The sequence below is a fragment of the Varanus komodoensis genome, unplaced genomic scaffold (genome assembly GCF_004798865.1).
Source record: "Varanus komodoensis strain SLA01 unplaced genomic scaffold, ASM479886v1 scaffold30, whole genome shotgun sequence".
Lineage (NCBI taxonomy): Eukaryota > Metazoa > Chordata > Lepidosauria > Squamata > Varanidae > Varanus > Varanus komodoensis.
This window is the reverse complement of record NW_025335762.1, coordinates 10,009,455-10,031,368: the sequence shown is the minus strand read 5'-3', so window position 1 is coordinate 10,031,368 and position 21,914 is coordinate 10,009,455. Positions and strand designations below refer to the sequence as shown.

Here is a 21,914-nt window from a genome sequence, read left to right as displayed (position 1 = left end):
CTTCATAGCATCTGTTGCCCTCTATACCTGAAGGGGTACGTCTGAAAAGAAAAGCCTCCTCCATTGCCAGAGGTTCTCCACTCAGGCCAGAACGTTTTCCAGCGTCCTGTCCACACGCAGACCTTCATGCTCCGTCGCTTGAGAGCGCCAGATGCAACAGTGGGGACCTACGGGACTGCAGCTTTCCCAGTCATTTTATGTTTGCCCGGTTCAAATATTGAACAACTGACTAGGACTAGACTTTCCTCTTTAAATGCAGCTGGTCTGCCCTAATAAGTGATAGAAATGTAGAAACAGAGCGAGTCAGAAGGGGCCTCCCAGGCCATCTAGTCTAACCCTCAGCTCCAGCCCCTCTGCTCATGACGTGCCTACCATGTGCATGCCCAGCCTATCCTTGAACACCTGCACCCATGGGGCTTCCACCACCTCCTGTGGAAACCCATTCCACACCCTCAGGGTCCTAACTGGCCAGGAACCACTTCCTGGCATCTAAGTTGAGCCTTGGTCCCCTGAGCTTTGCTCCATTGGAACGTGTCCTGTCCTTCCTGTTCCCAGGAGAAACTCAAGCTTTTCCTGCTTATTACCCATGTTCCTAGCATGAAATACTGATGAAATACTAGGCAATGGATTTGCCTTAAAGGTCAAAAAAGTCATGTGAGTGAGGGATACCGAAATCACAGCACATACTCAGTCATGAAGTTCACTGGGTGACTTTGAGCTAGTCAACAACTTACCCCACAAAGCGGTTGTGAGGATCAAGGGTACCATATAAGTTTCCCTGGTTTCCTTGCAACAGGAAGGAGGTGAAATATAAATATTGTAAAACATGATAACGCTTTGCTGGGGCTATTCCACAGTTAAAGCATCTAGCGCATCCCCAGCAACACATGAGCATGATGTTGGTACACATGCATCAGAATGGCCCCAGGTGGTACCTCCCTATTTGCAAGTCCCAAGGCAAATATTTACTAAAGAGATAGCAGGATTTCTCTAGCCTTCTGATAACAAGCCTCTGTAAGTCAAAAAAAAAATAGTGACAGGCACCTCCTAGGTTCATATCAAATGTACTTGACTGAAGAGGCAAATAGCCCAAATTATTGGGCTGAAACTTCCACATATAATAATCAACCCTCAGTGTGATTATTGTGTCACGCAGATTTTGGAAAGTCATCTTCTGTGTGAGCTGTTAAAGATGATCGGGTTCGATATGTCGATACTTTCAAACACAGACAACACATACAAACATGTGAAAACCAAGGAATTAATCTCTGTGAGATGACATAATAGCTTCAGTTAACTACACTTGAATCAAACCTCATGTAGCGAAGGCAGTGGACTTCAGCATTCCCCCAGTCAGAAATGTATATTTCAATATGTTCTTGGCCCAAGCACCTCCAAATTCAAGCCTGACTCATAGCAGGGATTCACCAGACAACACTCAATACCAGCTTTCCTTCCACCTCCTTAGGTAAAATGGCCCTTATTAAGGGGGAGGAACTGTGTGGGGGAGTTCCTCTTCCTTAATACATTCAGTTCAACTGAATTATATTCAATTCTCAATATTTAGAAAAACCCTGTCAGGAAATTGCAATCATGAGCATGCCCAGGAATGTCCAGTGAAAAATAGGCACTTAACCATTCTGGAGAAACCAGGCAAGTCTTTCATATTTATACTTTGGAGCAATGACAGGATCACCCATGCGAAGGAAGGAGCACATTTTGTGCAAGACGTCAAACATGACTCACACCTTCTCTCTCACAGCCCAATATGGTTCCACAGAATTTTTGCTTAGTGCAAAAACACCCAATGGAACTGGGCATGCAAGGAGGGGCTGAGAATCCAAGGTCAGCCAGTTTTCTTGCCTCCTGATGCACCATCATGCATAACAAAAAGGAGGGTATCAAACCACTTGGACTCACTGACTTGGTTCATACATAATGCTAATCCATGGTTTATTTAACCCATGGCTTATTGACCTACCTCTGTTCTCCTTCACCTGCACCCTCTCTGTATCCTACCAAATGCCTTTGTGGCGCCGCCGTATTGGCATACAGAATTGCTGTGTTGTTCTTGTCTGTACTTGTTTCAACAGCACAACAACCCAGAATTTAACGACCCATATCCAGTCAATGTATATTTTCAGGACCTCTTAGAAAAGTTCCTGAGAGGTCAGTAAAGCTCAGAGCATGACTCTGCCTATCGTTGGGACTTTATAATCAATAGAAAATGTAAGATGCATCACCTTTGCAGTATACTCTGAATACTGTTTCTGAACAAGGGTAAATTAACGGAATGCCTCTAAAGGGTCAGAGAGGAAGTGTAACCAATCTGAGTGATCAGTTGTACTGCCTTATGCATGTCTATCTGATCACTTCAGAGCAAAGGTTTCAAAGAATTAGGAGGTCAGATACTAATGAATATCAGCTAGTGAGCAATGCCAAAGTTCCGTGAGCCCGTTTGAATTTTCTCAGTGTCAAGGCACAAGTTCCCCATATTATATATTGGAGAAAAGGTATCCATACGGACATACACATTTTCCTTTCACAGAAGCTAAGTATCTCCTGTACACCTCACCAAGATTTCCAAAGCTTGGCATCTGTTTCATTTCCATTATATAATAAACTGATTTTTATTTTTTTGCACCCTGGCTGTCTTTAAACCTACCTAGAAGGTACCCATGACGACATTGTTTCCATAGAAACTAATGTACTTCAAAGAGGGAAAAACAGAAGACTAAAAAAGGACAAAAAAGGATTCAAACAAAATAACTGGCATAAACACAATGTTCATACTGGAGTGGGCAGGAAGGGTGTCATACAGTTTTAATTGGCCACTTGTTTGAGAACGAAAGACCCATCTAGCAAAAGGCTTACTAGAAACTCTTGTTCTACCATCCTTGCTTTTATTGGTAACTACAGTGCATCAGTAATTAGGAGCGCATCCAAACGAAGCAGGGTTGAGTTGAAAGGGGGGGCGGGTTGGACAACTTGACACCCAGAGAGTAGGAACAATCCACACTGAATGCCCTTAGCTGCGGCTGTCTGTTAATCTTCACATTTACAGCCCAGCTTCTCCCAAAAAAGTTCAGGGTAGGGTTGTGACTACTTCGTTTTCATATATATAAAGCATCTGTGAGGTAAGTCAGACTGAGAGAAAGGACAGCACATAACAATACATAACAGTCTGTTTTACATATATGAATAGCGGGATGGTTTGGGCTCATACACTCCACCCACTCCCCTTTTATTTATTTTATTTATTTAATAAAATAAATAAATAAAAATAAAACACAGCCTATCAGTAAGGCTGAACGGAAACAGAGTGCAACTGACCACGGAACTTCATCGTTTGAACCAGCCCAGTCTGTCTGCACCCCCAATTGCTGTTCTTGTGTGGGAGGGGAAGAGTGGGAGCTTGAAATTTCCTTCCCAGATGCCATTGTGCCATCTTCAAAAGATGTGCCATCTTTCCAAAAGTCGCATTTTCTGTTAAGTCCTTGCTCCGTCACCCAAATCTAAATGAAGTCCAGGTGTGTGCAAATACATTTGTCCTCATTTATCTCTCATTACGCTTGCCACCTCCCAGTTCTCCCATCTTTTTCCGATCCGTATTCCTCCCACTACAATCCTTTCTTGCTGCTGAGATGTAGGCTGCACGCTTTATACAGAAGGCGCCTGTAAGAAAAGCTGGGAAACCCCTCCTCATCAGATCAGGAGGTCTTGCGTTCTGCCTCTCAAGCCTTACTTAGTCTCAGTGGCATATAGAACTCAATTAGAAACACAGACACAGAGCGAGTCAGAAGGGGTCTCCCGGGCCATCTAGTCTGACCCCCAGCTCCGCTCACGACATGCCCACCATGTGGACGTCCACCAGCCTGTCCTTGAACACCCGCACCGATGGGGCCTCAACGACCCCCTGTGGAAGCCCATTCCACACATCGGGGTCCTGACTGTCAGGAAGTGCTTCCTGGCATCTAATACATGAAGGACTAACAAAAACAGAATGCCAAAAAAAAATAGGAACTACAGAATCAAATCCATTCTTCACCAGCCTGTGAATTAAGATCTTTGGGGAGGGTCCTCTCTGCATCCTGCTAATACCCAACATGTGCTTACAAAGGTCTTCTTGGTGGCAAAAGTTTAAATAATACACTGGCCAAAAGGGCTGGTATTTTTCTTCTGTGGGTGGGTGGTTTTAGTTTTAACGAGTTGCCTTTTTTAACTGTGCCTCTTGTGTATTGTTGAGATGTGCTTTTTTATTATTCTCTAATTTTATATTTTACTAGTGCAGAAAGACAGAATAGAAAATTAAATACAAAAATAGGTGTTATCTCAGTATTGTAAAGCTTTTGCATTTTAACATTACTCTTGTAATACACTAAGAAAATATTGATTATTGGTTAGATTAAAAATATATTCAGTCAGTCAATCCATTTTACTCTCATGGGTTGCAGTGCAAAATTAATGTACCTATGCTGGCCAATGCTAGGATTTCCCAGTTTTGTATTTCTTTGGGCTTTTAGCCATTTCAAACGTCCTGTCCTTATTCCACTGGAAATCTTCCATATTTCCCAAGTGTCAGAGAATAAGGACACAAGTGCACATTCTGAACCAATATTACCTGGTGACAAGTACTCACTGGAACACACCATCAATTAAGAAATAACTTTCTTTTAACTCTCTCTCTTCCATGATGCTCCTTCTCAGAACATTTCCTCTGCTTGCATATCTATTCAACCTGATAATAACTACAGACCCGCTCATATCATTTGAATTTTGATTCCTCAATAAATGCCCATTTTCAAAAGGAAGAGAAGGAAGCAGGTGACAAATACTGAAAATGGACACAGCAATGACCATTTGCTTCCTAAGTGCAGACCAAACCACAGGGAGGTTCATGTACGCTGGGAGGTTTGGGATGTCTTCTGTCTAAGCCTGCACAGGACGGAAAGCATGGGGGCATTTCCCTGCAAATCTCAGAAGCGCGTGAGATGTGGTCTGAATAGGATTTCTACTGAGCAAGAAGAGGAAGAGGTATCTCCCTACTCCTTCCCATGAGTAGAAGCAACTTTATTTTTAACCCAAAATAACCCGATTTCAAAATTTAACTAGGATCCATAGAATTACCATGATTCACCACATTTATATCTCAGACTGGGATGTACGCACATGGTTCCTTCCCAGGCCATTTCCCATCAGGACACACGTCCACCTCAGAGCACCTTAGCTTCAACAGGGATGCTTCTAGATGGAAGGCCTTATACAACTATTCCATCTTCTTTCTTTAGCAGAATTTTTGTGGAAAGAAAAAATATAGACGCAACAATGGGGAAACGCAGGATTGTTACAGATGGAAGACAATGTCTTCAGCGAAATCCCATGAATGAGGCAGGATAAAAGCCCCATCTGGAAGTACCCCAAGAATGTAGCATCTTATTCAGACTCGTGCTCTGATTCTTCCTCATCTCCGTTCAAAAGCTTCAGGTTTTGTAAGCTTTCCAATATCACACATTACACTAGAGACCAGATTTTATACTTTTGCATAGCATTGCAAAACTATGGAAATGAGTAACAGCCTTAGTGCAATGCACAGCTCTGCCAACCAGCTCCAGTTACTCTGACTTTAAAATATTACTCCTCTTGCAAATATTCACACCTGCCTTCTTCCCTGGTTTGTGACAGAAAAGAGTACCCACAGCTTGGGAATTGCAGGACAAAAATCTACTTAAGGTATGCTATGGGTATAATAAGCCAGTTAAGAATATCCAGGCCAAGTTTTACCTGCCTGCATAATTAATTCTGATTCTATAATGGAATGGGGGTGGCCAGGGGAGTATAGTCTTTCAGTGCAACGTTCAATCCCTGCTGAAAAGGGGTGGCTTGACTGATAAATCAGGGCCACAATAGTTCAGGACCATATGATACAATTAAGACCACACACATACAGTTAACATTCATTAATGTATCAAAATTGCCATCCTAATTACCACTGAAATGCTCAAAAAACAATAGAGATGCAAACTTCTGCAGGCTTAGACAGAACAAGGTCCAACAAGTATCAGCATGTCCCAGATGCTGGGAGTTGTGGGGCTTTTCCTGTCCATATATATGCAGGATTGCATGGCCAACACCTTAAAAATACTAAAGAACCAACTTCAGTATTGGAGCTCCAGGTTAGAAAGTGAATGCCTGACGGAAGAAGGTTTCAACCCAGGTTCTAAACTTTTTATTCATTCATTCCTTTCTTTCTTTCTATACCACCCATACATAGTGATGACGCCAGCTGCATCTCCCTAGAGAGGGCATTCCCCATATGGATGGCATTAAGGTAGTTCCTTGTAGGTGGGATGTGACTAGTGGACTTGCCAGCTTTGCTGCCATAACACACATTCACTCGAAACTATTTGCTGAACAGGGATTAATGCCAATCTCAGACTGTTCCGGCTTCTGAATCCAGGTTGTGGTTTTATTAATGGAGAGCTCTACAATGCAGAGTAAGAGAAATTACTGCAGCTAGAAAAGGCTTATATATGCGATGTGAACAAGAGCACTAGCATGCATAGTTCTTTTGGAACAGGTTCAGGACAAGTGCTTTCTCAGCCTAAGTGATCATCAAAAGTTTGGCTCTCAGGAGTGAACAAAGATTCCCTTCTCCCTTCCCTTGTTGAATCGTCCTCCCTGGCAAACAGACGCAGCAGGCAAAAATCCTCAACGTACCCAAACCCTCACTTAAAACAAGGGATCCCACCAACTCCCACACTTACCAATGTTGGAATGCTTCAGAAGACGGCAGATTCGAGCTTCTCGTTCCAACTTCTGATGATCTAGGAAAAAGGAAAGAAAACATAATCACCCTTTAGCATTCCATGAAAGTCTCAATTCCAGGGATCTTTCTCTTGGTACTGGGGTTTCTGCCAGAACCTCAATGGTAGAGGTTAGGTTTTTATCCATCTTAGAAACCATCTACATAATATTCAACATTAAGGTGAGGCTGAATTGGTAGAATTCTGGATGGGATTGCTTCAGATTGAAAGTAGGAGTCCTATTTTTGAATGCTCCCCCACTTTTTTTTTTTTTAAATGTCATTTCATAGCCCAGCCCATTTCCTTACTGTACTAGTTTTTTACTTGCAAGGAGTTTATTTTTAAATCAAGGCACATTAAAAGGAGCATTAAAGTATTTTTTTTTTAATTTCTACCCCTACTCCCACTCTGAAATACCATCTCCTTTTGCTGTAAGTGTAGACATGACCTCAATTTGAGGTAAAATCTTATTAAAAACATTAATTCTTCATCTCCCCAGTGAGGCTTTTCCCCTGTCTTGCCATGTTCAAAAACTTTATACTGGAAGCTCAGACAGCAATCTCTTTTAAAAAAAGGTGTTAGTGTTGAAGAAAAGACAAAACAGAAGCGTAGTGGCCGCACTAAGAGTTCTCTGTGTGGAAACACCCCATAGTCCAGGCAAAGATCACTTATAATTGCCATCCCAATAACCAATGAAATGCTCAGAAATAGTTCCAGTAAATCAGGCCAAATGTTTCACAGAGAGCACAGAAAGTTTCAGAACCCACTCAGCAACTTTACTTGATCCAAATATATATGTGATATCAAAAGCATCGTTTTGGTAAATTAGCTACTTCTCGAGTGACATAAATATAACTGCTAAACAGCATCTAAAACTAAAGTCAAAAAAGCCATTCTTTATATAATTAGCTTCTATCACTTCCCCCTCAGTTCGTTCATTGTTCTAAACTAAGAGGCTGGGATCTTTATCATTCAGAAAAGAATATGAGTAAGGGGCTAACGGAGGGAGCAGGGAGAGCAGCTTGTGACCTCCAGCTGTTTTAGAGCTTAATTCCCAAGTTCTAGCTGGCAGGGCAAATGGTCAGGAACTATGGCTGTAGTTGGAAACAGCTGAAATACACTAACTACCCACCCTTGTGATCTTGACTTAGAACATGCAACAACATGAATTAATTTTCTCGCTTTACACTAAAATTCACAACTGTCCAATTGATTCAACTGGCATTGAGTTTAGTGCAAACAAAATAATTAACCCTGCTTTCCTGTCAGGGGTTATTGCTGTGGTTATTGCCCCCTGGCAGGCAGAAGCAAGGGTGTTTCCTTTCTACACAGATACCTGACCTCTCTGACTCTGCAAGCGGAAGTAAAATTGGCATCATCTGTAATTACCACCTCACTAGCCTTTAGACTGGAATCCTGTGGGTAGGACCTGCTGCCTTATCCTCTATGAAGCTACTAGCCATTTTAGGTGCTCTAAATACTTAAGCACAATGGGGTAAGAGAGCTTTTTAGATACTTACTTTTACTGCATTCTTCTATGCCATGACTATTTGACTTCTTTCTTTATAAATATGCATGTTTGTTCAAGCTTAAACGGGCTTTGTCATGGGGTACTTTCTGGAGTCAGACACCGTTGTTGAGGTGAAATTAGAGGAACTTCCATCCACAAGTGAGTGTGGATTTTTTGGCAGAGAAGAGACTTCTGCATTTCCCACCCTTACTCTGTTACTGGCACATATATCTGACTCAAATCCCATTATGGATTTTTGTCCTTCTCTGCCTGCTTTGGGAAGTCTTGGCTATTTTAACCGGTTTTCTTGTTTGAAGTGCAACTTTCTAACAATTATTTAGCACAGGGGTTGCTGTTTGTTTTGAAAAAACTAACTCTTTAAAAATATTTGTAACATTGCCTGAGCAGAGACAACTATTACTTCATGATAAGGGGGCCTTGTGGCTAAAGGGGTGGGATAAAAATCTAATAGATAGATAAATAAATGTAGATGAGGGCTATGGATTGTATATAAGCCGCTCAGAGAGGCTATATTTAATCAGGGGACACATCACGCAAATCAAATAAATAAATGGCAGCTAGCAAACACTCCATAGCCAAGTTCTGGGGTAAAGAATAAGGAATGATTACTTATAGGATTGATTGAATTTAAGATTTTGTACATCTGTTGGGTGTAGATCCATCAGGGGCTTACTGTTCAATGTGTATGCCTTACTCTTCAGTTCAGAATATTTAACAAGTGGAATTACTCTGTAGTATTTCTTATCCCTACATAATATCTGTACTCACATTCCCATGCAAGAATGAATTATGCCTGAAACTTGTTTACCATAAGTCAAATGTGATGTAATATCCAAGTTGGGGGGAGGACTGTTTCATGTCACAAATCTAAAGATGGTTCTATTAAAAATATTCATAAATTGACACAGGGCAAATACAACCACAGGAGTACAGAAATGGGAACTCTTTCTTACATGCTAGGTGCAAAACCCTGGGCAACCACGACCATCTACCATGACATCACACCTTGGTGTGGTGGAGTGGCTTCTTCCTACCAGGATTCCTGTCTTTCTACCCTTACATTTCTAGTGTTTGTTTCTCCTGCCAAACTCCAGTCGAACCAAATTTATGTGCAAATATCCATAATTATGACTGTAATGCTTGAGTTGATTGTATATTTGCATATTTTCCCCCAAGCAGGGTGCCGTAGCTTCCTTGATGCGAAGCACATGCAGTAATAGTGATTCTGTACGCAAGCCACTGCCAAGGCCACTCCCTCTCAGTCTGAGTCAGAACCTGGGTGAATATTTCCAGGCCTGGAGGAAAATGAAAGGCCTACTGAATGACTGGCAGCAGTTTCCTAATACCTTCTCTTCATTACTATTTTTCATTGTTATACATAACAGAAATTACTGGCATGGAGATGCTAATACCTATGGTAATCAGAGTGGCATTGGACCTGATAATGGAGACCACAGGAAGCAAACTGCAAATTCTGTTCTTTTGTATTATTGTTCTACTCAAAGTGAGAGCTTTTTTTGTACATCTCTGTTGTGGATGTTATGTGCCATCAAGTCATCTCCAACTTAAGGTATCTCTCTGAAAGAATGCCCCGCTCTGCCCCACCTCACCTGTGGCTTCCTCTATAAAACTGACCCATCTCACAGTTGGTCGTCGTCTTCAGCTTTCCCTAGTATTACTGCCCTCTCCAGTTAGTCTTGCCATCTCATTCTGTACCTGACGTACAACAGCCTCAGTGTCATCATTTTCGCTTCCAGAAAAAGTTCTGGCTTTGATTTAGGATCCACTTGTTCATCTTTCTGTCTGTTCAGGATAATCATAATGCTGTTCTCCAGCACCATGTTTTGAATGCATCAGTTTACTTCTTGTCGACGTTTTTCATCCATGCATAGTGATTGGGAATACAATAGCATGGAATTGTACAAGTTTTACCTCTCTCCCACCTGAAAAATACATAAGCTTCTCCAACAGATGTGTCCATGTGTCCTGCTCATGGCCCATGTACTTTCTGCTATCTCCTCATGTGTGTCATAGTTGAAATCGAACATAAACGATATTAACAATAAGAACTGCCTGGTGAGACTCTCTTTTCTAGATAGAAAAAAATGCATGTGATTTTCTGAATCATTCACATAAAACTTTCTTTTGCAAAACATTTGCAATCATTGTCTGGCTTATCCTTCCAGAAAGCGTTAGAAGAACCACTTGGAGTTCCATAACTGAGCCATGAGGTTGCAAAAGAATGGCAGCTCTGATTTCAGCCAAGTGTACAGAGTCAGGTTTTGTTACAACAGTGCAAAACTTGTTCCTCTGCAAAATGATGTGGGCGCTGCTGATTTCGGTACTGGAATGAGATGCTCTCAGAGCAGCCCTTCTCTGTACACTCCCCCTGCCTGTGTCACCACCATTCATTCACATATTCCCTGCTACCCTCTCTCTGCCCCAGCAATTGCCCATAGAGAAAGCATGGTTGTTTCATCTCCTCTCTCCTGTTTCTACTTGCATGCTTGGAAAGCAAATGAACAGGTAGTAATAGGAAGGAGAAGCAGGGTCCAGAGAGTCTCCTCCTCTGCCGTGAGGTTGCTGCATTGCCACGGGCCTCTGCAGGTGCTCTGTGCTGCCATTCCCAGATACCAGTTAGGTATCTATGAGAGAAGGTAGTACTAAGTCCAGTGTCTAAGCAATATTTTAATAGAGCCATCCCAACTCCATTGTTGGCACATATTGAAGAAACCACACCATCTCCTTGGAGCAATCTTTTACCTAGTAAAAATACAATCCATATGTAGGAAAACAATAGAAACTAAGCCTGCCTCCTCCCCTATGAGCCTTCAGTCACCTCAGGGGCATTTCACTTGAATGAGATACAATAATATCCACTTATAAATTTTTCCCACTGCAGCCTCCAACAAAAGCACTCACCAACAAGCCAGAGGCAAGAACGTCTTTGATCTTGGCAAGTGACAATGGTCCCTGCTGTCCAGGTAGAGCTTGCCTTGCAGCAAATCAGCCAAAACACTTGGAGTGGAATTCTGGGAAAAGGATTCCCCCCACTAATCCATTAAACTAGACGCCAGACCAGCTTCTGCTGCCAAGGCAGGATTCCTGCCACACACCCAAGTTCTCCAGCTGACGAACTTGGGTAGAAGTCAGATGTGCCATTTTAAGCTTCCTTCTGCGTGCATATGCTTCTTGCTTTCCAGCTTGTCAGTTCATCACCTTTCTCCATGTCCTGCTCTTTCCCATGACTTCTGAAGCAGAGCACACACATGGCTGAACACAAGCTGCCTCCATCTTTTCCTCGCCCCCCACTGCCCACCAAGGAAGAATTGCTCCAAAGAAAGAATAGAAACCTGTTAAGGAGCTTTTTGAGAGAAGGACTGTGTTTACTAGTCTGTTTTCTTGGATACCGAATACTGATTCCTGCTGGGCTGAGCACAGGCATCAGTGAAGTAGGGGGCAAATATATAGATTGCCTAAGGCAGCGAAGTTGTAGAGTCATGGGGGGGAAACATTTTTGGAACAAGATACTGAACAAGACTTGGGAAAAACCAGGCCTATTTTGCTATGTTTTGGAGCGGAGAGGCGTGAGGGAGCAAATGTTCTTTAGTTGGGTGCAGGATCTTTGCAAAGGAGGTGGAACCAGAGGTGGAATTTCTAAAAAAGGAAGTGTAGGTACTCAGGCATTTAAGAAAGCCATGCATCTGCCTTGCAAGCCTTCACTGGAGTAGGGGAGGGACACACTGCACTTGCTCAGTGGAAAGAGAAAAGTACTCCATTCTAGCCAATGCGTGGACATTCCTCTTTTGCTTTCAGTCCCAGTTTTACTGTGTAAAAGCATCAAAGTCTCAAACTCACATTGGAAATAAAAGAAACCTGATGCTGCTCAAAGTGGATGACTCTAAAACAGTTTCTGCTCCCTCAGTCTCCCAGCTTTCAACTATAGTATATTATAAGATCCTGTTTAGAATGAAATTGATGCCTGGCTACCTGATGATAACCTTTGTCATTCCTTTACTGCCTGAGCTAGTTTTTCTGGAGTGGCCTTTGTCCCATTGCTTAAAGACCATTATTTAGATCAGGAGTACCCAGAAGGTTGAGCTATAATAGACTGGGGTTGATCTGTAATAGACTGGGAAGGATTTCTGGCTTCCAGTTGTTTAACAGCAACACCAACAAAATGACTTCCCCAGTGCCCCGAATTATACTTTTTGAAATGAAGAAAGTTTGAGGTTTCCAGCAGTGTATTTTTGTTTGAAAGGACTATGAACTCTTTTCAGTTCTAGTGCTCTGCAAATTCCCAGGCTCAGAATTCTTTTACTCTAAGTATATATATTGGCTTTTTTTTGGGGGGGGGGGTTGCATCAAGCTTTGTTTAGTGGATTTTAGGGTTCTAGTAAAAAAATGTTCCCACAGAGCTGAAATATCTCCACCCCTGAGTGAGATACCTGTGGCAGGGTGATGTTTTGTTTCCCTGCCACAGAAGCAAAGTACTAATATAAAGAAAAACTCACACCCACAAGGCCCTAAGAATCCAAAGGAAGCCTGGGGTGCTTGTCCCATGCACATCCTTTCAACCCCTAAATGCCTGGATTTGAATGCCATTAAGTCACCAATAAATACAGCGGCCAGATGTCCTTGTAAAATGTTTGTCCATTCTTTCAGAATATCAAGAGTCCCACAAAACATAATGGACATCTCGGTTTCAAATAGCATAACCCCAAAATGTCTCTGATCTGGCAAGCCTTCCAGTGAAATGATGTGCCCTTGCAATTAATACACAGCCGACATTCGTCCACCTGGCAGCTGGCTGCAATTAGCAGCCTGTGATCAGGATAAAACCCAAAGGGGAATAGAGCGCTGACTGCAAGTCTGAAGGGCACCGATGGAACAGCAAGATAGAATTTCGGCTGTTTGCTTATACGTGACAGTTCAGTTGTCTGGGATCTGGAGAAGCACTCAAGCTCCATTTATGTAATAGAGGGAAGCATAACTGGGTGGGGGGGAATCAATGGAATATGCACAAGATTAATAGGTTTGTACACACAAGGAGTGCAATCCCATGTACATTTACTCAGAAGGAAATGCAGCAATATTCAGTGGTGCTTTCTCAGTGGTAAAAAGATTGCACTCAAAATACTTAAGGGAGGAGAATTTGTTCTGAAGTACATGCCTGAGCCTTTTCACATCTTTTTGCAGGAAAAAAACATTTTCAACTGAAATGTTTAGTTAATCCCAAACCAAGAAAAATGGGAGAACACTAAACAAGTAAGATAATACTAAAGCAGGGATGAAAGAGGGGAAAAGAGAGGAAATTGACTTCAACAGTGTTTCAGAAGAAGAAACAACATACACAGAATGTCACATATCTCCTCTTTGCACCCGTGTCAACACAACACCAACTCAAGGAGGGACAAGACGCACACAGCTTCCACTGCTGTGTGGAAAGTGCTACCTTCCCATTCTAATTTGGTGTACCACATACTGAGCAAACACTTAGGAATTAATGCTGACTTCTTAGTGCATGAGCTGCATATTTATTTATGCAGATATGTATAGGCTGCCTATAACTGACAAAAGGCCTTCCTGGGCAGCTTACAACAACATATTAAACATATGTATAAATAACAGCATATTTAAAACCTATAAAACAATTAAAAGATTAAAACATCAATATAAAAATAATATAGAAAGGCCACCAGCATTCACAGGGGTAAGTATTAAAAAAATCGGAAAGGTATGTCTTTTTTTTTTTTTTTAAGACATATTCAGCCCTATGCATGGCCCAGTTACTACAATTTGATGTTAGGGCTTTAGCAAAAGCCAGAAACCAGAAAAGCTTGTGCCTATTGGATTAAGCCAGTAACTGTAGGTCACCAGCTTAAATGCAGAGAGGAAATGTTGGGGATGACAATACCAGACTTCATCCTGTGCTTCAGCAAGCCAAGGACTACACAAGCAGAGGCTCCTCCTGCCATGTTTCTCCAGTGACTGCGTTGCCCATTCTTCTCTCTGGCCAGTGATGCAGAGAGCTGGCGCTTGCCTGGTGGCAGCGCCTTCACTTTTTATGAGCAGAGAAGCAGGCGCCCCATCTAGAATTTCCCGTTCCCTCTGATCCGAGCCGCAGTCCTCACAGAAGCTGGGGAGAAAGGCAGATTGCTTACCTGGAGCTCATTCTTTGAATGGCCATCTGTGCATTCACATGTATGGGCTTTGCCGTGGAGCGCAAGGCCTGGATTGGAGGAAAACTTCCAAAGCTCAGTGGAATGGAGTGGGTGGGAGCCCCCCACTGAAGTCTGGATAAGAGGGGGATCCTGCCCAGTCTCTCAGTGCCTTGAAGACCGCACAGTCAGGCAGAGGAAGGTGCACCTAAACCCAACCCTGGCCACCCACCCAGCGTGGAGGGCGTGCATGGCTGACGACAGCCAGTGCAGTGGAGGGCGGGTTGTGTGACTGCACAGATGACCACTCGAAGAACAATAGTTACAGGTACGCAACCTGCCTTTCTTCTTCGTGGTCTCTGTGCAATCACACCGATGGGTGCCTAGCAAGCTCACCCATCGTGGGTGTCGTCACCGGAGGGTTGCAGAGAGGACCGCCCTGCCGAATGTGCAGTCTTGTCTGATGTGGACATCCAGGTGGCAGTGCCAGATGAAGGTTGATGGCGGCCCTGCAGATGGCCTTGCAGCAGAGCGGTGGACGTTGCTTGAGTCCGCACAGACTGCATGCACAGGGGTCCTGGGGGGGGGGGGTCCACACATGCCACCTCATAGGCAAGGGAGATGGTGCTGGGCACCCACTTGGACTGTCTCTGGGTCGAGATGGGCTGTCCTTTCCTTGGGCCCTCGAAGCAGAGAAACAGGCAGTTAGAGTGGCGTATCTGCTCGGTCGGGGAGGGCCCTGTGGACATCAAGGAGGTGGAGTATCCTCTCTATGGGGCTGGAGGGGTTTGGGAAGAAGGCTGGGAGGACAATGTCCTGGTTGACATGGAAGGAGGCAGTGACCTTGAGTGCTACGTGGGGGTTTGGCTGCAGGTCCGAGCCTTGTCTCAGTGGAATATGAGGAAAGGGGCGTCCGCCCGTAACGCTGTCGGCTTGCTGGCACGGCACACCAATATGATGGCGACTAGGAATGCTGTCTTCCATGACAGGAGACTCAGGTCAGTTGTCACCATGGGCTCGAAGGGCTTTCTCGTCAGGGCCCCAAGGACAACCGAAAAGCTCCAGGTGGGGGTGCAGGGAGCACCAGTGCTGCGAGGTTCTGGAGGCCTCAAAGGAAGCGGCATGACAGGGGATGCACGAGGGCGAAGGTGCCCTGGATTGGCGTGTGACGTGAGAGATGGCTGCAAGGTGGACCCAGAGGGATGATGGGGAGAGACCAGCGCTGAACCGGGTCTGAAGGTAGGAGAGGATGTGCTCAATGGGGGCGTGGACAGGGTAGAGTCCCCTGGCAGTAGTAAAACTCTCAAAGGCCCTCCACTTTGCCATGTAGGGTTTGCAGGTAGAGGGCTTCAGAGTGGGCTGGAGGATGGGTGGCAGAGACTGGTGTGAGTCTGTCAGCCAGGGATCATCCGGGCCATCAGGCAAAGGACCCCCATGTCCAGGTGAAGCACTTGGGACAGGAGGTTGTAACACGGTGTCAGCCAGATATGGGTCCCGGCGGATAGGTGGAGAAGAAGGGGGAGCCGGGGCTGGCATGGCCACCAAGGGGTGACAAGGACACAGTCTGTCCTGTCTCTGAATCTTGGATACCACCCTGGTGATCAGTGGGAATGGAAGGCATAGCATAGCATGGAACGGAAGTGATGACCTTTGGTGTTGTGAGGGGTGGCGGAGAGGTCCCCGTGTGCGGTTGAAAAGGAACCAAGGGACTGGCCGGACCCCCCTCCTATCCAGACTTCCAGAAGGGGCAGGGTGGGAGGCTCCCCCCCACTCCGTTCCGCTGAGCTTTGGAAGTATTTGTGTCTGATCCTGGCCTTGTGCTCTGCGGCAAAGCCCACGTGTGCGATCGCACAGAGACCACGAAGAACTAAATTTTCCACAGAAGCAATATATAGTTTCTTATTGCAGTGTAAAATATTTTGGGACGCTTTCATCTTGAATGAGAGTGGAAGACCTTATCACTGTGCAAAAGACCAGGTCCAGGTGGAGATGAAAACCCCAGAAACAGCACTGCTGCCAGCCATCTTGGATTCTCCTTCTGGGCACGGCTGGAGGGACTGCCATAAGGATCACCTCTACCAGTGTTCCCGAAGCATGACGCATCCAATAATAAGTCAGAGCCACCTCCAGTAGTAAACGACGTTAAAAGGCTGCAACTTCTGCAGTGTTTCAGAAGCATTACTCATAGTGGTCGTAGCAGCAGCAGCAGCAGCAGCAGCAGCAGTTGGTGCAGGGGGCCACTTGGATGATTTACTGCAGAGACTGACGTGTCACACACCCCTGAAACGCCGGGACAAGGGGCGCCACTGCCAGCCTCTAAGAAGTGTCAGCTTGTCCTTTTACTTACTTGCTGTGCAGATCTAGCGGGTCTGATACGTTTGAGAGAAGCATCAAGACACCAGCAATCTGCAGCCAGTCGCTCCCACAGTGATGCAGCCACGGTCTGTCTAGCACAAGATTTCTTCCCATGCTGGTCACAAGGCAAAAATCTGTGAGCATGCTGCCATTTATTGCTTTCTCATCCCGTCTGAGATTTGTACTTTCTGCCGCAACTGTTCTTTCCATTCCAGACTGAAGCAGCAGTGGCAGATTTCAGTCAAACTCTTGTTAGAAGTAACCCTGTTTCTTTTTTCACTGAGAAAAGGAAACCTCGCCCTGCTTTATATTCAAGGTGGCAAGTGCGTGTGTTGAACACGAGGACATTTGATTTGGTTCTCAGAGAATTTGGAGAGCTCCACTATGAAGTCCCTGTCCAGAAACATAGAACGGTCAACGTTACACCTCTGTAACTGTCATTTTTTGCGTGGTCGACTGTGCATCACACGTGGGTGCTGCACCTGCCTGGTGCCATGTTCAGGAAGATTCCTCTAGCTAACCCTAGAATTTCTGGTGGAAGACCCACCCCTTCCCCATTATATGAATAGGTGGGATCCCACCATTTCCTCAGTCCAAGGGAGTAGAAAAGATGACAACACAGCTTGACCAAAGGAGCACTCTCTGGCACTCACATCAAGCCTATAGTGCTGGACGAATGTGGATGGTGTTGACCACACAGCTACTCTGCACAACGCGTCCAACAGCAGTCTGATGTGGAGGGCCATCAGTGTTGATATTGCCCTGGTGGAATGAGCTCTAGGGCAGTCTGCCAAGTCCAAATCCTCCGGCTGGTGTGCTCATTTAATTGTCTCTACAATATGGTATGCAAGGCACTGGGAACTGACTGGCTTGCCTTTGGAGTGGTCCACATCTTCGATGAACAGTCATTTTGTTTTGTGAACTAGCTCGGTTCAGGACCAACAGAAGTCTAAAGGGCAGCAAAGGTCATGCATCTGCAAAGCCCTTTTAATGCCCCTAGATGGTGATGGGTAAAATGCTGGGAACACTATTTCTTGATTTACATGAACGGAGGAAGAGGCTTTAGGAAGAAAGGACAGGTTGGTATGGAGGACCACTTTTTCTTTGTGGAAAGTCAAGTACGAATGATCTATCTGTAGAGCTCAGAGTTTGCTCACTATGAGCTGAGGTGATGGCCACCAGGAAGGAGACATCAGTAAATCCTGTTTGGTGTCAGCTACTAGCAAGCAGTCATCTAAGTAGGAGTAAACGTGTACTCCTTTGAGTCGCAAATGTGCACACACTGGAGCCATGCATTTGGTGAATACCCTAGGTGCCAAAGACAGACCAAACGGCAGCACCTTGAACTCAAAGGGGTCGGTAGTGATCTGGAACCGTAGAAAGTAGGTGTAGCTGGGAAGGACGCAGATATGGAAGTAAGCGTGCTTTAAATCAATGGATGTGAACCAGCCCCCTTTTCATAGGAGCAGCATAATGCCTTGGAGGGAGACCATTTGGAACTTTTTGAGTGGGATGGAATGGTTTACAGATGGTCCAAAACGGACTGCTGACCCCCATTTCCTTCCAAAACAGTGAAATAGCGCAAATAGAAACCGTGCTTAGCTTTGGATCGGTCTATTGGTTGGATCGCACCCTTTGCTAGTAAATTGGTGGAGAGGGTGAAGCAATGCAGACCGATCCAAGAGGATCTATGGGTTCCACCCACATAGTCTCTTTTGGCTGGCAGCATCTCTCCAGCATCTCTCTGTCAGGCACTGAACCAGGGACATACAAAGTAAGAACTCCTTATCAAGTATCAGTCCCTTGGGTGAGAACAAGATGCCAGATATTTAAAAAAAGCTCTACAAAATAAGTTTTGCATCATTTAAACAGGAGGTCAGATACGGTATGAGTATCAGGCATTGTCCTGAAGAACAAGATAGAAATATGACAAATTGAATATTTGGAAAAGGATACAGCAGAAAGAGGGTGATATAGTCAACTGTGGCTAAGAAGGAAGGATAAGACTAGGGACGAAAACTGAGCCGTGTTTCTAAACTGAGTTGTGCTCAACATTTCAGTAATTTGCTCTTTCTGATGAATGAATAGCCACAGCAGACTATTCAAAGCAACTGTGTGTTATTAGCAAGAACACAAGAGCGGAATAATTTATAATCTTCCCACTCTTCAGTTCTACATAAGGATCCTTTTGACAGTTCATCTTTCACACAGAAAAAGGAAAAATAGAAGAATTGACATTCTTGGGTACAGAACATAATAAATACCTACAATTGATTGCTCTTGACTTTATATAATTTCAGTCTCTGCAGACAGAAAGGAAGATCCTAGGTGAGGTGAGCATCATACTCAGAGATCCAGCCAATATTTCAGGGATGCTTTGCACCCTCACCCTCCCTCCCAGCTCACAGAGGTGTGAACTGTCTTGCAGCTCACTAAGAATAAGCTGGCCATTATTTCATCCATATCCTGCCTTTCAGGTAAAGCATGTTACTCAAGGATACTAACAATCAAATCTGGATTTTTTTTAAAAAAATCTTAATTAAAACATTGCATAAAAACACATTCAACCTCAAAAGCAGGAGTCAATTCCCAGAACCTACAACCAAGCAATATTCTTATTAGGACCAACCAAATGGTCATAAAACAGTTAAGTTCTGAGTTCTCTAGAAATCTGCACCTGCAGGTGTACTGGGGTGGTATCAGGTAGAGGAAGGATAAAGAACAGGGAAAGGAGAGGGTTTGATGCTGAAGACACCAAGTTAACATTTAATCACAGGTGCAAACTATTTGTCATGTTATTTACATCAAATGATTTTTTTTTTCAATAAACAGCTGGCGCAGTGGGCAGAGAGGAATCAAATGGGGACCCTGCTGGGAAAGGGGACTTTAGCAAGCCAGCTCAGTTTGCCCCCTTCCCCTCACTGGCTATTTACTGGCAGAGGTGAGGAGCCTCCACAGCAAAGCCGAAGTGGCAATGTCTGCTCCGGCTTTTAGTCTTAAAATGTAGTCTGGGGGGAGCTGGCAAACAACCTTTAGACATGCTGACTGGAGACCGATGGGTGCTGTAGGATGTGTTCTGTCTAAACATGCATGGCATTGCATCCTCAATTAGACGAGGCTCTAATTCGATAGGTTTCAGGTTGCACGGAGGGATTACCCGTACAAAGAAGGGGATTGTGGCCACTGATCTCCAATTTTTGAAAATAAACAATCCATCCGTTATCCAGCCCCAGTCAAAACCACGGGGTTTCCTTGTGAGGTCAAGAAGCTGAGACCAAGTGTCAGGGCAACACGCGATCACTCCGGACCAGGCTGCGTACGCACACAGCCAAGGCGGCTGCCAGCTCTCTAGGCTCCTAACCAGGGCTGCCTACTAATCAGGGACACAGGCAGGCAGGCAGACAGACTGTCTCTGTTGATGTACAGGGATCCCCCTCAATCTGACACGTCAGGAGCCATTTCCACAGCAACAAATTGCTCCCGAACAGAGTGTTCGGCTGAACGGCTGTTGTCTTTAAAGGTTGGGGGAGGATCCTGCCAGCGTGCAGTACTGAGCTGTGGGAAGCCAGCTTTCAGGCAGTGAATAGTGTCCTTCTTCCCAAAGCTGGGGTCACCAAGGTGCCTCTTGCTTTCCACCAGCTCTGAATCAGCCCCCACAGAAGAGCCTTCCGTTGCTGCAGCGAGAATCATGGATGGGATTCCCTGAGAGATGGAACTGCCCAACAGCGTATCTGTTCTGAACAAAGCCATGTCTGCGTTCAGCGCCAACTCAGTCTCTTCTGCCCGCACACAGCAGTAACTGCCACCAATGCTGGTTTCCCCTTTTCTGTCTTTGGCCAGCCACATTGGGGAACAAACTGTAATAGCGCCTGCCAGTCTCACAATCAGAGAGCCATGTCATTTGTCTTGCGCTATGAGCTGGACAAGCATCCATATAGTCAGTCAGCAAATGGCTTTTAAAGGACAGCAATGCATTCTCAGAAGATAACAAATACTATGTATTAATAAATATCTGAAATCAAGAATACCACATAGATTTCTAAAAGTTTTTTGTGTTTAAAACACGTATCTTGCTCATTCTATAGCTCTGGTAAAGGGAAATTAATTCCCACTATTACAAGCCCGGTATTAAAAAGCAAGGCATAGAAAAGCCATTGGTCATTGCTTCCTGTAGTCAGTTGCTGGAAGTTTGCTTTTACTATAAGCGATTACCTGCAGTATGAACATAAGAACAGAACCAGTGTGGCATAGAGGTTAGAGTATTAGATGAGGTTTCAGGAGTTCATTTGACCATGAAGCCCATTGGGTGATTTTGGAACAGTCACTGAATCTCAGCATGATCTATCTCACAGGGTTGTTGTGAGAATAAAAACAGAGGAGGAGGAGGAAGACTATGTAAGCCTCTTTGTGTACCTTGTAAGAAAAATAAAGGATATAATCAATACAAAATAAAACACTGAAAGCATAGTGTATTGAAGTGTGTTTGGAATTGACAGGTAATACAAAATACAGAATCATAGTTACCAGAACCATTTGCAAGCCAGTTTTGGAACAGCTACACTGGCTGCCATTCCATTTGGTGGGCACAATTTGAAATGTTAATTTTAACCTATATAGTCCCAAATGGTTTGGGATCAGGGTCCCTAAACTGTTCCACAGGAATTGGATCAGCCTCAGAGGTTTCTTGTACTTTCTGAGAGACAAGACTTTTACTGTTGTTGCTCTGCCCTGTCTTTAGATTTCTCTCCCCAAAGCAGTTTGCTGGCTGCCATCTTTATTCTCCATTTACTGCCAGGTAAAAGAAATCGCTATTTGTCTGGGCCTTGAATTTCGCTTTTGCTCTTATGCTAGATTTTTATTTTATTAATTCCTGCACCATATTGGTTTTGCATGCCTTTCTCTTATTTTTATGTTTCAAATTAAACATGTTTCAACTAATAAACATCCAGTTAGAATCAATGTGTTTCAATTTTAAAACATGTATTTAAAACTAGCATGACTTCTGGAAACCTTGACAACCATCCACAGAGAACAGATGTGGGTACTTAAGATTTGATTAGGGTC

The 21,914-nt window shown here is 44.3% G+C and overlaps 1 protein-coding gene across 10 annotated transcripts in view; it reads right to left on the bottom strand.

The window, feature by feature from the left end:
* The window catches only part of CAMK2B (calcium/calmodulin dependent protein kinase II beta), a 204,059-nt gene that overhangs the window by 110,562 nt on the left and 71,583 nt on the right, over positions 1 to 21,914 (bottom strand). For all 10 annotated transcript variants that reach the window (XM_044437287.1, XM_044437296.1, XM_044437289.1 and 7 more), the window contains exon 3: positions 6,765 to 6,824. In XM_044437287.1, the coding sequence (XP_044293222.1) occupies positions 6,765 to 6,824 (60 nt within the window). The remainder of the gene's footprint in view (positions 1 to 6,764; positions 6,825 to 21,914) is intronic.